Source organism: Sodiomyces alcalophilus (assembly GCF_042370955.1).
Source record: "Sodiomyces alcalophilus JCM 7366 unplaced genomic scaffold ACRALscaffold_2, whole genome shotgun sequence".
Lineage (NCBI taxonomy): Eukaryota > Fungi > Ascomycota > Sordariomycetes > Glomerellales > Plectosphaerellaceae > Sodiomyces > Sodiomyces alcalophilus.
The window spans coordinates 7,398,997-7,416,522 of NW_027263533.1; the positions used below are offsets into that span (position 1 = coordinate 7,398,997).

The window sequence follows — 17,526 nt, forward strand, 5'->3', positions numbered from 1 at the left end:
TATATAGAAGTTTATCCGTAACTATAACCCTTATAACGGAGGTAACTAATAGCGGAACGCGAAGCGCGGACTATTAAAACCACTGCCTATACCGGAGCGAATCCGTAGCCACCTCGCGATAGACTTTATAACAGACCTACCACCTACTAGTAAGAGCAGAGCGTGTTACCTATAGGTGATCATGGACCGGTTAATAAAGTTAGTAACGTTAAAAGCCATAGAAATAATAAAAGCAGAGGCCTACGCGGAACGCTTCCTAACCTATTATTTTAGGTTCTATAGTATACCCCTCTTAATCGTTAATAATAGGGGCTCGAACTAGACCGGGAGGTTCTAGCGACACTTCTATAAACTTATAAGGATTAAGTAGCGACTTAGTATAGCCTATTACCCCTAAACCGATAAAGGGCCCGAAAGGCTAAATTAAAATATCTAGGCCTACCTCCATGCCTTTATATACTATTCCTAGGACGACTACGGTCGCCTATTACCCGCCGCGTAGTTATCGCTTAATAGCAGGAAGAGCTCCACGACCTAGCTAAGCCCCTTTTTCCTAGAATACGGGTTCTATATCGACCCTATCTAAATCCATAACCCGACGCCCGTATACCTAAAGGAAGCCGCCGCTTATAACCTATTAAGTCGCTTATAAGGAGCGGTGGAGTTTATATAAGCAGCTATAGCCTCGAAGTAGCTATAGGATAAGGAGTCCGCGAATAAACGGCGACTCCTAGCTAAACGCTTTAAGGTAGGAGACCTCGCCTAGCCTTCTATAGCTAACTACTCTACGCCTAGACCTTTAAAGAAGCTAAGTTAGCTATACTAAAAGTATAGAGTAACGAAAGTAATTAATTCCTATATTATAGAATTAGATATACCTTCGGGGATATATCCCCGTTTCCACGTCGATATCCTAAAATAAGCTAGCCGTGACCCCCTCCTTAGATAAGTTATAACCGACCTATAACCCGAACTAATCCGGGACGCCCTCCACGGTAATAAAAAGTAAGAGGTAGAAAGTATCTTATACGCACGGAATAAAAGGCGAGGTCGCGGCGTACGCTATAAAGTATTAGTGCGCTAGGCAGGTTACGCAGAACCTACTTAGGAACCGCTAGACGCTATAAAAGATATTATAGCGTTAGATGTTTTTAAAGTAAAATACGGCCTAGCCGATATAAATAACAGGCCTTTATAAGACTACGTTATAAGGAACACGTAAGGATAAGGAGACCCTGGTACGAGGGGAGTATAACCTATAGCCGTAAGTTAATTAAAGGGGGGGAATTTACCGGCCCCCCTACCGGTTTCTAAGGAGATAGATAATACCTTTATAAAGGACTTTAATTAGCGGTATTACTGCCCGGACCCTCCTAGCTATTATTATTACTATTACCGGTAGCAGGACCGCTACCTCCCTAGAGGGCGGCGAGGATACCCTTTAAGAGGCGCGTTATCGCTATGCCCTATAAGCGAACCTTGCGGCGGAGGGCCGCCACCTCGTGGCGGAGACCCTTATTATCGTTAATAGAGGCGGGAGCGGGGTTAGCGGCGGGGGCGGAGGCTACCTCGGATAAAGAGGCGTAGTAGTCGCTATAAGCCAGCTTATAGGCCTCGCGGAGCTAGGCCCGAGTTAGTAGTAACCCAGAAAAGGATATAGAGGAAAAGAAGAAAATATATATATCGTTATTATCGGGGTTATCACGTATAGCATAACCCGCGTCGGCTAAAGGCTTAATAAATAGTATAGCGGCGGCGGGGAGCTATAAAGGTTAGTTATAACGACCTCGCCTATAACTTATAGGAAACTCACGGGGCGGTATAGGTAGAATCCTATAGCATATTTATAGTATTTAGGCTTATTATAGGCTATGCTAGGCCCGGATTAATTATAGTATATTTAGTTAAATTTTTAATTAATACCGGCTATATAGTCGGTATAAGGGCGATAGAAAGCGTCGCGGGGGCGGCCGGGGGGGTAAGCTAGGCTATATTAACGCTTAGAAGGCGTCGCGGCCTACTAGAGAGTTAGTAGGATCCTCGCGGCGAAGTACTAGGCCGTATCACGAACCTCCTTTTTAGCTAGACGCTTACCGGTATTCGCTATAGTAGCGAGAGCTCCCTCGGCTATACTTTTAACCGATTAACTATAACTTTCGTTATTAAAGGCGGGGGGGGGGGCGCGATATCGCTATTAACCGGCTACTCTTTAACGGTGCCCTTACGGGTATAGCGGGCGCTATAACGGAGAGGAGATATCTATACACACTTTATTAGCTCCTAGCTAGCTAGCTCGACGCGAGGGCTTATTAAGGAACTTATAATAGTTAAGAGGATAAACGAAGGTATAGATTATAGATTAACGAGATAACTATAAGTATAGAATAACTACGCTACGAGTTAGCGGAGAACGATATAGCCCTAGGCACGGAATAAGTAACGGAGCTTATTACTAAAATAAGGTTATAGGCTTATAGAAAAAGAATTAACTATAAATAAAAAACCGGGCGAAGCTACGCTTATACTATAATATCGGACTATAGAATATAATAAAAGCCTATAAAGCTATTTATTATAATAGTTTACGAATAAAGAAAAAGGAGTAACTAGGCGTTTTTAGATATAAAAGGTAAGCGCTTAGCGTAACGCGGAATACTAGCGACTTAGGAGCGAGTTCGCCGCGAACGCCGCGCGACACGAATATATCCGATATAAGGGAGGATACACGCCCCCCTCGCGACGCGTTCAGGAAATAATAGGTTCGGCGCTTAGTTATTCCGGCCCCGGAGGAGGGGGGGGAGGGGGGTAATATTACGGGTTAACCCCTCGAAAGTATAGTTCCGGTATAAGACCGGAACCGCTAACCAGCACGCAGAACCGATACTCGGACCTCGCGCTGCCCTTACCGCGGATTCGTATAAACCTAGTAAATCCTGCGCTCTCTATAGACCTTTTTCCTTTCCTTTCCTTAATTCTAGCTAATATAATTATTCGGCCTCACTTAGTGCGACCAACCTATAACTAGCCGCTTATATAAGGGTCTATTAGTTCCTTTTTACGGAGGGCCTTATCGATATCCCGTATACTAATGGCCCGGATTAAGGTATTAAAGTTATCTCTTTCTTTTCCCTTTAATCCCCTTCTTAATTATCGTATCGTGGCTATAAACACTAATCCTAAGACTAGCCTTACCTCGCGGATAGCTTGTATATCGGCTAGTTTTCTTTCGCCTACTAGTCGTAGGTTACTATCGGCGACTCTATAGTATAACCTACGATTCTTTGTGTAATATATAACGTTATTATATTCTAGCCACGGTTTTCCTCGGAATATATCCTAATTAAGTACTTTTATTATCTAGGTAGAGACCTATTATATATAGCCGCTAATCTCGAGCTTAAACGCGGCGATCCCGGCGCTAGTAGCCGGCTTAGACGTATCTAAGAATCCTTTTAATAATCGTTTTCTTTTATCGACTAATAGTAACTACAGTCTTTAGGTAAAGCATTTATTTGTAATAGTATAATAGTTATAACCCGTATCTAGAAAAGTATATATATTTTTTTTATTTACTCGCGTTAATATTAAGGCTAAGTCGCTGCTAGCTAGGTATTTAAACGCCTCCTACTCTTACCGCAGAGCGGCTATCGGCTTTAACGCCTATTTTGGCGTTAAAGCTATTGTTTTCCTAACTCTTTATTATATAAACTATTCAAACTCGTAGCGATATCGCTATCCTTGGCCTAGACCTTCGCTACGCGGGCGCCCTTAGCCTTTAAGCCCTTATCCCGGGACTTATAGTTTATACGGATATATCCCTTCTTCCTATACCCCTAGCACTCCCGGTTATCGCGAGGTCGGTTTATAGTTATATCGGGTCGAAGCTAATTAATTCCGCTTATTATAATATCTTTATCGGCATTAATCTCTTAGTTCCGGGTTCGATTTAGTATATAAGTGTTTTAGTTAGTTAGGCGTAGGCCTTTTAGCTTTTAGGCGATACCCTGGACCTTAGTAACCTAGCTTAGGTAGTCGTAGGGTAACTTTGCGGTGACTAAGGCGCTATATAGCTTTTAGCTTAGGGCTCCTTCGAGTAAAGTGATCTTCGCTAAGTCTACCTACTCGCTATTACCTACTTAGGCGATCTGTTTCTCGACTTTTAGTAAGAACTATATAAAGGTTTATTCTTTATACTATTAAAAGGAGCATAGCGTAAGGGCCGCGCGAGGCTATTCGTTCTGGTCCTTATATATACGGTCTAGATAAGTAAGGAATAATACTGGGTTATAGGTACCTCCCGGCCCCCTGGCGCCGTAAAAGGCTAATACCACTTACTAAGCACTCCTTTCTTAGTATAAGTTAATATAGTATATTTCGGCTCGGTTATTAAATAAGTATTTATTTAGCTAGAGCTTATTATATATCTGCTATAATCAGGTAGCGTACTCCGTTCGCCTTTTACTAAACTTCGCGGGGTATAGTAAAGGCTTAGTATATAGCGGATATAGCTCCTAGAGGACTTTAATCTAGGGGGTAGTAGAGGTCGCCGGGGTAGGAAGGCCTATTATTAATTCTATAAGAGTGTTTATAGGGGCTCCCTTTAAGGGGGGCGCGAGGTTAAGGGTAGGTTATTATAGGGCCTAGGCGTTTATAGGACCGTTTATAAGTTATTAGAGTAGCTTTTATTATTAAGCTATTTATTCCTTTAAGGGACCGAGCGTTATATTAAGAGCTTCGGTGATCCTTCTATCCGTTTACTTAGCTAGCTCGGCGGGGTTTATAGGACTGCCGCCGCCTAACGGCGCGTTCGTATCTAACTCTATACTAATATAGCACGTGGGGTTCGCTAAATTCTAGCTATATAAGCAGCTAGTTATAGGTTAATCGTACTAAGTAAGGCCGAATAATAATATTAGCTAGAATTAAGAAAAGGAAAGGAAAAGGTCTATAGAGAGGTGCAGGATTTACTAGGTTTATACGAATCCGCGGTAAGGGCAGCGCGAGGTCCGAGCGTCGGATCTACGTGCTAATTAGCGGTTCCGGCCTTATACTGGAACTACACTTTCGAGGGGCTAACCCGTGACACCCTTATAAAGATCTAAGAATACTAAGTATTAAAACCTAGTCTTTTAATTCTTTAATATTATTATAAGGCGGCAAATCATACTCAGGCAAGGCATCGTCTTTATAACCTAGGTTTATATAACCGCAAAGAGTGTTATAAGTCTCTTATGCTAAACCTTTAGTTAGTATATTAGCTATATTAAATTTCGTATTTATATATACAATATTTATTTTATTATTATATAGCTGTTACCTACAATAGTGATACTGCCTGTCGATGTGCTTTACCCGTTTATAAAATTCAGGGGTTTTATTAAGCTTCTTTATACTCTCACTATCCATCAGGAGAGTAGGAATCTCAAGAGCTTTATTATTATTATTATTATTATTATTATTATTATTATTATTATTATTATTATTATTATTATTATTATTATTATTATTATTATTATTATTATTATTATTATTATTATTATTATTATTATTATTATTATTATTATTATTATTATTATTATTATTATTATTATTATTATTATTATTATTATTATTATTATTATTATTATTATTATTATTATTATTATTATTATTATTATTATTATTATTAATTATAAAGATAGATTCCTTCTCTAGAAGCTTCTATAAGAGCCATATATTCGGCCTCTATTATTAATAAAGCAACGACTTTTTGTTTAGTTAAGGTCTAACTAACGGGGTTATTTACTCCCACGCAGTAACTATATCCTAAAGTCAGGGTTCTATCTTCGATTATATCTAAACGGCTAGTATCAGAATAACCGTAAATACCAAGGTCTTCTTTATTACAGTTATATAAAAGACCGATCTAAGGATATGTATTTATATAAGCCCAGATTCGATTTAACCCAGTAAAGTGGTCTTACGAGGGCTTACTCATATAGCGAGAACACTAGTTAACCGCGTACGTTATATCTAGTCTTAAATACAAGGCTAGATATAATAAAGCCCCGATATGTTCTATTAGTATTTATTTATATTATTAATTATTACTTACTCGGGATTTAGTACTAGGACCTTCTTATATATGCAAGGGGTGTTAACCCTTTTCAGACTTTATTTATTATATCTTTTAAGTATCTTATTAGTATAAGGCCACGAACTTATAGAAAGAGTCTTATTTTCTTTATTTATATTTATTATATACCCTAGAAAGGTATTTATTTTAGCTAAGTCTTTAAGTGTAATATCTTTAGACATTTCCTTAAAGAAGTAGTCGAAAGTGTTCTTAGAAGGGCTTAGAGCCACTATATCGTTAACGTGGCATAGAAGAATAGCTCGTTCTTCTATTCTAGTGTTATTATTTTTATTATATTTGTATTTATATTTATTATTATTATTATTATTATTATTATTCTCTTACTCCGCTATCCTAACTAGTCTAGGAGCCCGGCTTAGGCTATACGGTCCTTCTTAGCAGGTTATAGGGGGAGAAAACCCGCTTAAGTGGAAAAACCGCTATACTCTCCTCGATAGGATCGGTGCCCTTGCGGGGCCTTAGCGGTCCCGGCAATAACTCGATACGTATCTGAATCACACCTTTAGTCTAGTGGCTAATAGGAAGGTAGCAGGCTAGGGATTTCCGGTTAGCCTAGCGTGCGGCATACTATATAGGGGGCCGAAAGAAGTCCGCGGCGGCTCCGCTTCTGGGAATCCTCCCTGTATCGGGGTAGCCGGTTTTATTTACGCCTTCCTTTTAGGCGGGGGGTTTTAGTAGGGGCTCCTGCCTTTATTATATATGCCTACCTGATTCGGTAGCCTTTTATAGCTATAGCTAGGTTAATAGAAAATTTTAAGGGCCCTCGCCCTTCTTCTTATTTTCCCTTCTTCTACCCTCTTATCGTGATATCGTAGGTTTCCCTTTAAGCTGCCCGCCCCTCTACTCCCGTCTTTATTCCCGGCTTTATACCGTAGTTACTAATAAAGCGCTAGGTGGTTTATTAATAGATTCTTCTTAGTCGGGATCGTTAATTTATAGGTAGTAGCGCGGGTAGCAGGTTAGCGGTTTTAGAGTGGGCTAACTAGAAGGGCTATAGTTAATCGAGTAATAATAATTAAATCCATTAATAGCGGGGTCGTTAATATAAGTCCGGAGGGGTGCTATAGGGGGGCTGTGTCGGGTCTAAGTTCTATACTAATAGTTACTAAGATACCGCCTAAGAAGAAGCCGTCTAAGAAGAAAAATAATTCCCGCTATTATAAGGCTAGGACTATACGGGTACTGCTATAGGTATTCCTGGAGGTGCCCTTAGGGTACTATAGTGATACCGTTAAGTGGCCGACTCTAACTTCTAATAGATATCTTAGATATACTAAACGCCTCGGGGGCGATAAGGCCGAAGATATAGAAGTATATGCTAATACTATCGGGAAGGGAGCGGTATACTATTAGTATACTAATAGTGGGCGAACTTATAAGGATATAAGTCGGTCCCGTGGTGGTGTCTTAGTAGCACCGGAGCGGTGGTAGCGGGGTTCTAATAATTAGTGCAGGTTCCTGCTATAGCCTTAAAGCATTAGTAACGAGTCCTTAAGCGTTATAGGGAGCTTATAGCGGCTATTAGCGAGGGTAGAGACGGAACGGTTATAAGTCGTGTCCCTAGGGGTGCCGAAGCTATGCTGCGCTAACTTTAGGTAGGCTCAGGGTCGGCTAACGGCGGCGGTGGTATGCTTTTATTTATATTTATAAAAAGTAAAAAGTCCGTTATTATATTCAGAGACTCGGTAACCTAGTTTAGATCATATCTTAACTAGGTAATTGTACCAGAGTCTAGGACTTTGTTTTGACCCGTACAAAGCGTTATTAAGCTTACAGAGTATTATATTATTTTTATTTTTATTTTTATTGTTTTCTAAGCTATCTTCTTTCTCGAAGCCTATAGGTTATATAGCGTATATCAGGGTATCTATATTGGCATAAACGAACGCGTTTCTAACATCGAACTACCTTAATTTCTAGCCGTGTAATACGCCTACTATTAAAGCTAGTTTATGGCTTTCTGGCCAGCAGGTAGTTAAAAAGGTTTCTAGATAATTAAGACCTAGAACCTGATTAAACCCCTAAATAACCCACCGAGCCTTATATTAAATAGCTTCGCTAGAGCTATTATATTTGATTCTGAAGACCCAACGACCTTCTAGTACGTGGTAGTCTTCTTTTGTTTCATTATAATTATTAAGCGTATTTCTTATACTTATTATGTCCCATATCTTTCTCTTTTCAAGTTCTGATATTTCTGCTACCATCGCGTCTATCCATTTACCTTTATCTAGGCAGTTTATAGCCTGTTTATAGGTAGCTGGTTCGTTAATCGAATTAGTAGTTAAAAGAAATAGGGAAGTTTCTTAAAACTATAGGTTTCTAAGTATAGTATCTTTTATAAGGTATAGTGTAGTATTATCCGTAGATATTAAATGCTTATAGTCCGGTTTTAAAGCTTTTAAAGGTATTTAGACTTCTAGCCCGGTACTTTAGCTACTATTATTATTATTAGCGGGGCTATAGTTAATATTATTATTATTATTAGGTTCGAGTTATTCCGACTATACCACTTGGTTATTCCGACTGTAGTTCAGATATAGACCCTTCGCAACCACGGTCACAAACCACTTCGACGTCTTTTTTTATTAATTTAATCGCTCGGACTTACTAAGTAATTAACAGATAGCTTGTTCGATTGATCGAGCTAGTAGCAGTAACTCCTTCGTCTTCGTCTTCGTCTTCCTCTTCGTCTTCCACGTCCACACCCACGCCCACGCGACCGCGGCTATCTTGTTCTTACTTTATATAACGAGGTAACGGAACGTGCTGCCTGTATCTGCAGATTGACGACATAGATTGACGATGTAGATTGACGCTGTAGATTGACGATGTAGATTGATAAGGAAGATTGGTAGGAAGATTAGGGTCTAGGTCTGAACTACAGTCGGCATAACCAAGTGGTACAGTCGGAATAACTCGAACCTATTATTATTATTATCAACAGCTAGAACTTCATAGCCCGCTGTCCGTAGACAAAGACTCTTACGTCTATTATTATTATTATTATTCTCTTCTTCAGCTTGAATAGACTCAACAGAACATTTTGAAACGCGCGAAGGAATATTTTATAAAGATTAACCGGTATTTTCACTATAAGTGATTCCTTTATTATACTCAACGGGTTGATAAGGCCCGTAGTTAGAAACCTGATTATATACCTGAGTATTAATATAAGGAGGGAGGGTATTATTGTTTTTAACCGTATAGTTATTATTATAGTTATCTAAAGAAGAGTAAAGAAACTAATTTTCTAAGATATAAACGTCTCGAAACCAACCAGTCTTTCTAGTTAGTAGGTTATAAACCTTATAGTTATAGTTATTAAAACGTATTAAAGCACCTCGAAGTGCCTTTATATCTAGTTTCTTTATATTCGGGTTATTATTTTTATAATAAATAATAGAACCCTAAACCCGTATATTATTAATATTAGGTTTCTTACCTTATGAAGCTTATAGGGACTCTTATAATAAAGAGCTGAATTAGGTGATCTGTTATATATATAAATAGCTGAAAGCATAGCTTCACCCTGAAGGTATCGAGGCAGCCCTAAGTGGAAAAGAAAAGCTCGAACCTTTTCTATTATAGTTCTTATAACTCTTTTAACAGAGCCTTAAGCTTTATAAGTATACGGTGGCTTTATATTATGCTTTACACCTATAAAGAGGCGTTAAAAAGAGGGGTTATTAAATTCTTTTCCACCGTCAGTATCTACTTCTATAATAAAGAAGTGACATTTATTATTATTATTATTATTCTTATTCTCTACCTAAGCTTTCCACTCTTTTATAGCTGTTATAACCGTTGTTACAGCCTTGTCTAAGAGCAGTTATGCCTACAGAAACCGGGTGGAACGGTCTGTTGCAAACAGCGTACAACTCAATTACGTAGAATAAGCGATCGATCTGTTAATTAAAATTTTACTCTCTGGAAATCTCTGATCGTAGTGCTAAATTCCTGCCCTTATTCCTGCGGCAGATCCACTCCCACTTTCGGGCCCGGAATAACCCTTTCCGGACCTGCTTTATACCAGCCTATACAACACACCCCCCTAACTAAACGACTATACGATAGTTACTTAGTTAAAGTTATTCAGAGGCTTCTTTTATCGATATATCCCCTTCTATAACGTCCACGTAGCTTTAATCGAACTTCTCTTCCAGCTGTTCTAAATATTCTGGTAAGATCTCCTCTAGCTTATTTATATAGAGACGTCCCTGTATATCCATCACTCCCACCTATTTCTGAAAGCTTATAAACCTTTCCCTAGATAGGACCTTCGTTAATCTATTAGTAACTATATCGGCGCTTATAACGTAGCTGACTTTAATCCTTCTATACTACTACACCTCTCGTAACTAATAGTTATATATATCCACGTGCCGTAATTATGTATTTAATTAAGCGATCTCCGCTATTAGTAGGCGTATCGTTTAGCTGTTATCGTATCGTATCTTTAGTCGTGGATCGTTAAATATCATACCTATCGCCTCTAATAGTCTTTTCGTGAATATCTCTTCCTTCGCACCTTATACTAGCAAGAGTAGCTCCGCCTCTGTTATTAACGTTATGACCGTTACTTACTTATTAGCTCGCTAGGCTACTATGCCTCTAAATAGGCGTATTATAAATACCTAACTGCTCTTTTAATTAATTAAGGTATCCGTAAAGGACGTGTCGGTAAAAACCTCGATAGAGTCGCTACCACCTAGTTCTAAGGCGTAGGTTTACGTGGCTAGCAGATATCGGATTAAATAGTCGGCTACCTGGTGATACTAACGTCTTAGGTTTATATTAAATCTGCAGAGTCGTGATACTATAAAGGCGATATCGGGGCGTGTAATTACTACGGCATATAGAATAAATCCTATCTTACGTTAATAGCTTTTCATAGTAGTGGACTTCCTAGCGTACGGTTATAGCTCTGCCGGCTTTATAGGGCCTATAGGCTTATAGTTAGATACCGTTAATAACAGATATCCTACCTTTATAACATAATCGTGTTATAATAGCTATATCCTCCTTAAGGGACGGTCCCGATTAACCTTAATCCTAAGGAACCACTATAGTGGCTGCCCGCCTTATAGGGCGTAGTGTTCTTATAGACTCGCGATAGCCTATTCTATCTCTTTCCTAAAGTCTCCCTTAAAGCCGATCACGATATCGTCTGTATAGAAGAACAGAATTAGCTCACGGCGTATAAAGTAGCAGGGCTCTTATAGCACTATCTTAAACCCGTCTCTTTTTAATACTTCTATAATATACTTTTGCTATAGTAATAGAGACTCCCGTAGCCTGTATAATGCCTTCTTTAGTAATAATAATTAACCCGCCACCGCAGTCCTAGGCGGGAACAGTATATATATATTATATAGCAGGGGGGCATACATAAACGCGTTAATGATATCGTATTATATTAAGGATAGGTCGAAACGGGCGCGATCGCTATTAACGATCTAAAGGAACGACCGGCGAGTGTGGCAGTATATATATTTTCTAACGAGTCTTAATACTATTAATCTCCTCGGACCACTAATCTAGCCTTATACTTCTATAGAAAGCCGTGCTTATTAAACTTATAGGTTATTTTCTATATATAGCTAAGCACCTAATAACACTTCGCCCTATCCTTGAGCACCGTGATCCACGAGCCTATCTCTTTATAACTTTCTAGGTCATCTTATTAAGCTTATCGGAACACGATTTTATATAGGTGGTTTTTAAAGTCTCGTTAATTTCTTAAAGGGGCCGGCAGTCACTCACGGTGTATTTTACGGTAGAGGCTCTTAAGTGCTTTTTTGATTTTTAACTTTATTAGCGGCTTGCTATCTAAATTACGGACTATTAGGGTATATCTTCCTATATTAAAAGCAGAGATCTAGACTCGGTTACTGCTATAGCTTCGAAATTTAGCTCCCCCTGCTTTATAGGTATATAGCCCGTGAAAGCAGCCGCCGTGAGCCCTGTCTAAGGAGGGGTTTCTGATGGAGTTAGAAGGTGACTATCCGGGCGTTAGTGATTAATCGTGGCCGTGGAGGAGTCTTTTTCTAGCTCCGGCCTCGCAGGCTCTATAAGCTCCTCCCACTATTCCGGTCTCTCGGGCTTTATAAACGGTTTTACCCCCCCGAGCCTTAAGGCCGGCAGGCGCAGCCCTTAGGAGAGGTTTATTAACCTCGCTACCTAACTAGAGAATAGGCTCGAAGTGTGCTATTATATATATCTTAGGCGATAATGGCTCGCCTTACTTAATTACGTGTGTATCTGGTAGGCGGATCTGATTAATAATATCTGCCAGCTATTCTTCCGTTAATTAACGTAGGTCGTCCTTTAGGGCTTCGAGACTCCTATTAAAATACTCTTTTTTATTAAAGATAACGTTATATATACGAAAGATTCTATTCCTTTTAAGGCTTGGAACCTAGATACAGTAAATATTAGTTAAATCGTATCCTATAAGGTAGCCGATATAGGCCCGCGGCGCTAGCCAATTTTAAAGCTTTCAAGACCTTATTAGAGCTACTCTGGTTATAGGAAAAGCTTTATAACTAAAAGCCCGAAGGTAGCCTAGTTACGGCTTACGTTAATAGAGGACCTCGAATAGGGTCTTCTAGCTAAGGCGTTATTTAGGCGTTCTGTTTTATACGTAAGCGGTAGTAGGGACGACTTTAACCTATAAAAAATCGGGTAATGGGGAGTATATTCTTATAGCTTATACCTTCTATACTATAATAGGCCTAGGTCTTTTAGTACTACTATTCTAAGCCGGGGTCTCTGCTGAAAAAGGACTTTAGTTAGATACTAAAACCCTTGGCTAAGCCCTGTATTTTAAGCGATTATATTAGTTTGTTATTATACTTAAAGACCCGTATCGGCCGGTTAAATTAGCTCTAAACTTATCGGCTATATTGGTTTATAACTATATAGATATCGGAGGCCCTCTTTAACGTTATAACATAGCAGGCTATAAATCTGCTATATCAATCCGTAAAGAATATCATCCGTATATATCCCTTAGCGGTTAGTAAGAACTCCATGAAGTTAATCGCCTACATCTCGCCGGCGTAGCTTAGAGCTATACGGGTCCGCCGGCTAATCTATCGACTTATCTTTAATTAAGCGTAGGCGTTATACTCTACTATTCCAGGCCCCTTTAGTTTAACGCCCTATGGCTGCTCTTCTAGTTGCTTTATTATATTCCGGCCAGCGTGCCCTAAGCGGAGATGTCATAGGTTGCTATTAGCTTGGCTGGCTGCCCTCTTAATCGGTTTTCGGATTACTAGCATCGGGGCTAGAAGAGTAGCTAGGGCGTTAGTGACTAGAAAGAGCTTTATAATAGTTTAATCGTAGTGGATACTTAGCTTATAAATAATTAATCGACCACGGCGGCGTATATAATTATTCGGTGGCTCCTAATCCTATTAGTAACCGTTTTACCTTATCTTCTTATTAGAGACTAGGTTATAGATAAAGTCTTGGTAGTGGGCTATGTCCTTTAACCGGAACTTTATCGGGCCGGTCGTTCCTTCTATTATAATAATAACGTCTCTATATCCCTAGATCGGCACAGTTATAGTGCCGGCGATTATAACGTTACTAGGGCGGGCCGGTCTATAATCCGTAAATCTGCTTCTATTATAGAAAACATAGGAGGTGGCACGTAAGTCTCATATAGCGGACTACCGTAAAGGATATACGGCGGCTAAGAGGGCGGCCGCCGGAGCTTCTAGCCGGCGTGGCTCGGAACGGACGGTATTTAACGCCTTACCTTACCCTTTATAGGATGCATTTATAAGCTTTTCTAGCTTCGTGGTCTTCTTGATGTTAAAGAAGACTTTGTTATTATTATTATTAGCGGCTCTGGCCATATATAGTTACGCCTCCTCGAGGCCTTTATTATTATTATCGCCGTTACTACCGCCGCTACCGACTTTATTATTATTATCGGTCACTTTATAGTCGGTAACGGCGGTCGTCTTCTTTTTATTTTAGGACCTAATCTTCTCCATAGCGCCTTATAGGTCCCGGTCTATCCTAAGGGACTTCTCTATAAGCCTCTTAATAGAGTCGTTAGCTTAAAAGCCCTCCGGCGCTAACTCTAGAAATAGTATTTAGTAGCCCTATAGATCGTGGCCGCGCCGGTAGTATACGGGGTACTTATGTTTATAGAAAAGGGACTATCGGCGCTTAGAGCTTATATAGTTAGTTAACTTACCTTTAGGGTAGGCACTACGGCCCCGCTAGGCTCTAGTCCGCTTAGCCGTCCCGGTCTGATACGGCCTGTTATTATCGTTACCTTTACCTAGGTTTAGGGCCGGGAAGGCTATAGTTCTATGGCTTCGAGTAGGCGGCACGTTAAGGTATTCCGCCACCTTCTTCCCTTCCGCGATAAGGGTTATCGCTAATACTATTTTAAGGTCTAGCGTTACTTCCTTTATATCCACCTAGTTACCTAGGGCAGGTCGTATAGCGTTAAAGAAATCATTAATCCATATCTCCCGGCGTTCGTTATATATGCCGACGTTATAATAGTCCTAAAGCCGGTCCTACTAATCGTCTAGCTAGGCGGCCACCTTCTATAGGTTAATAGACGGCTTATTCTTATAAAGATCGTAGTTCTTTTAAGGATCTTTTATACGGGTCGCGAGATAGGGTGCAGTGTCGGCTTATACTACTATATAGATCTTTTCCGGGATTATACCCTTTATTAGGGCCTTCCGTCTCTTCGCTATAATAGACTCTTCCACCCACTTAAATATACCGTTAATACCCTTCTAATAGGTCTTATAGTCTTTACGATCTTCTTTATATCGGCGGTAGTCTTTAGTGTAGGCGGCCTTACCTATAACCGTTAGCTAGGAAATATTCGTAGGCTGCCCGTTAACGTTAGCGATGGAGGCGTAGGAGGTAAATTCGGGGCGGGTGGCTCGCTATAGCTTAGGGGCTGGATCGTCAGGGCGTAGGAAGTCCCTGACTCCGTTACTACGGGCCCTGACTTTATAGAGGCGCTTCTACAGCTCCTAGTCTTGGTGGCTCGTATAGATAGTCGTAATTAAGGTTATGGTTATAGCTATAGGCAGCTCGGCGTAAATAGCTTTAATAGGTTATTAAGTAAATAAGACTCTTAATTATTATAAATAGCGTATAACTTAATTACGTAAAATAAGCGATCGATTTATTAATTCTATTTACTCTGTCGAAATCTCTGATCGTACTGCTAAATTCCTTCCCTTATTCCTACGGCAGATCCACTCCCACTTTCGAGCCCGGAATAACCCGTTCCGAACCCGCTTTGGACCAGCCTATGCAATAGGGGGCGCGCTTAACGGGTAGAAAGGTCTTGGGTATAGGCCTAGAGGCTTTATAAGCGTATCCTAGCACGCGCGCCTTTATAGGCCAGTGCTATAACTATAGTAAAAAGGGTTATCCTTCCATGGACTATTATGGTAATAAGGAATAACGAATAACCGATAACGGGGTAGCGAAGACTCGTGCCCGTGTTAGTAACGTGTATACTATATATAACTACCCTAATAATAATATTCGGGTTAGTAAACTATATTTATCGGGAAACGAGTCGGTATAAGTAATAAGAAGACTAAACCTATACCTAATAACCGGCCGGCAATTATAGTAGGTAAGGTAACGAGATCGATAGCGATAGTGATCCGTTACGGGAAGGAGATCGAGTTTAGCGTGGACTTAGATACCTATACGTAGGTAGATATTATTAGCCTAGCGTTAGTAGAACGCCTAGGGTTAACACCGATCCTAGAGGTCGAGACTCTAAAGATTAAAGGCTTTAATAGTAGCCCGGCGAGGGTTCGCGGAGCGTACGGCTTAGCCTTTTACCTGCTAGACGTAGAGGGATAGCCATGCCTATTAAAAAGGGTCTTCCTATATACGGATCGACCTGGGGGTACCGAATAGTTTATGGCTCTTAAACGATAGTGTAGGTTAAGAAGATATTATAATTAATATGCCTCGGTGAATATTTATTTACGGGCCGATCTTTATTATAGACCCCGAGCTATAGGCTCGCGAGGCTATTAAGAAGCGGGCAAAGGCGTATATTATATATATCGCTGCCGTTACTACTATTATATCGGGGACGCCGGATATAATTACTCCGTCTATGGATGATAAGGTGATATACGGACTAGTCGTTAAGCTGCCGCCGGAAATCGCCGATTATTAGGATATGTTTTCGGAATAGGCCGTAAAGGAGCCGCCTTTACTAAAGGACGCCGAATACATAATTAACTTATAAGACGGGAAGGAACCGCTATTCGGGCCGTTATATTATTGGTCTCGAGCCTAGCTAGAGGAGCTAAAGAAGTATATCGCCGAAGGGATAGTAAGCGGTTATATCTAATAGTCGATAAGCCTTATAGGCTTACCGGTGCTATTCGTGCCTAAGAAGGACAGTAGCTTAGAGCTTTACGTCGATTATTAAGGGTTAAAGCCTATAATAATTAAGAATAGGTACTCTCTACTCCTAGTCGGCGAGCTATTAGATAGGCTTATTACGGTAAAGTACTCTTTAAAGGTGGATATCCGAGATACCTATTATAGAATCCGGATTAAGAAATAGCGCCGCTAGAAGATAGCGTTTATAATGCGATATATCTATTATAAGTATACGGTTATGCTATTCGCGCTAACGAATACTCCGGCTACTTTCTAGGCGTATATTTACTAAGCGCTCGCCGGTTTACTAGATATATATTATATCGCTTACCTTAACGATATCCTTATATATTCTATATTAGTGGAATAGTATATAAAAGACCTAAATAAGGTTTAGATCGGCTTTATAGGGCCTAGCTATGCGCGAAACGATTAAAGTATTAGTTTTACTATAAATAAGTGGACTTTTTAGGGTTTATAGTAACCCGTAAGGGTATCGCGATAAACCCGGAACGTGTATATTTAGTCGCTAAGTAGCCAGCGCCCAAGTTATTCCGCGATATCGAAATTTTCTTTAGTTTCGTTAATTTCTTAAATAGGTTTATTAAGGGATACTTTAGAGTTATAACGCCGTTAACTATACTACTAGAAGGTAGTTAAGCGAGTTAGAAGAAGGGACTTTTTAAGTTCCCGGATAGCGCTAAGTGGGCGTTTTTATTGAATAGGTATACCGATTATCGTTATTGGACTTTAAGGTTTAATACTATCTGGGTAAGACGAACCCGGTAGAAGGCTTATCGAGATAGCCGGATTATATAATAGACGAAATGCTATACGATAACTTGCTTTCTACCTTATCGTAAACAATATAACTAGTTAGCGACCTCCTAATAAGCGTTTATTAATAAATCGCGAGTATCGACCTTACCTTAATAAGTAACATAGTAAAGATGGTATACGTTTAAGCGGCTCGGGTAATG

At 39.9% G+C, this 17,526-nt stretch overlaps 1 protein-coding gene across 1 annotated transcript; it reads right to left on the reverse strand.

Annotated features, from left to right (window-relative positions):
• Positions 1-950: 950 nt before the first annotated feature.
• On the reverse strand, positions 951-5,406 carry ACRALDRAFT_1069305 (uncharacterized protein; the record flags this gene model as incomplete). The annotated part of the gene is made up of 6 exons (XM_071017655.1): positions 951-1,062; positions 1,105-1,121; positions 1,479-1,622; positions 1,814-1,833; positions 2,095-2,132; positions 5,318-5,406. The coding sequence occupies 6 exons, from the start codon at positions 5,404-5,406 to the stop codon at positions 951-953; spliced, it is 420 nt and encodes a 139-aa protein (XP_070878252.1).
• Between the last annotated feature and the right edge of the window lie 12,120 nt (positions 5,407-17,526).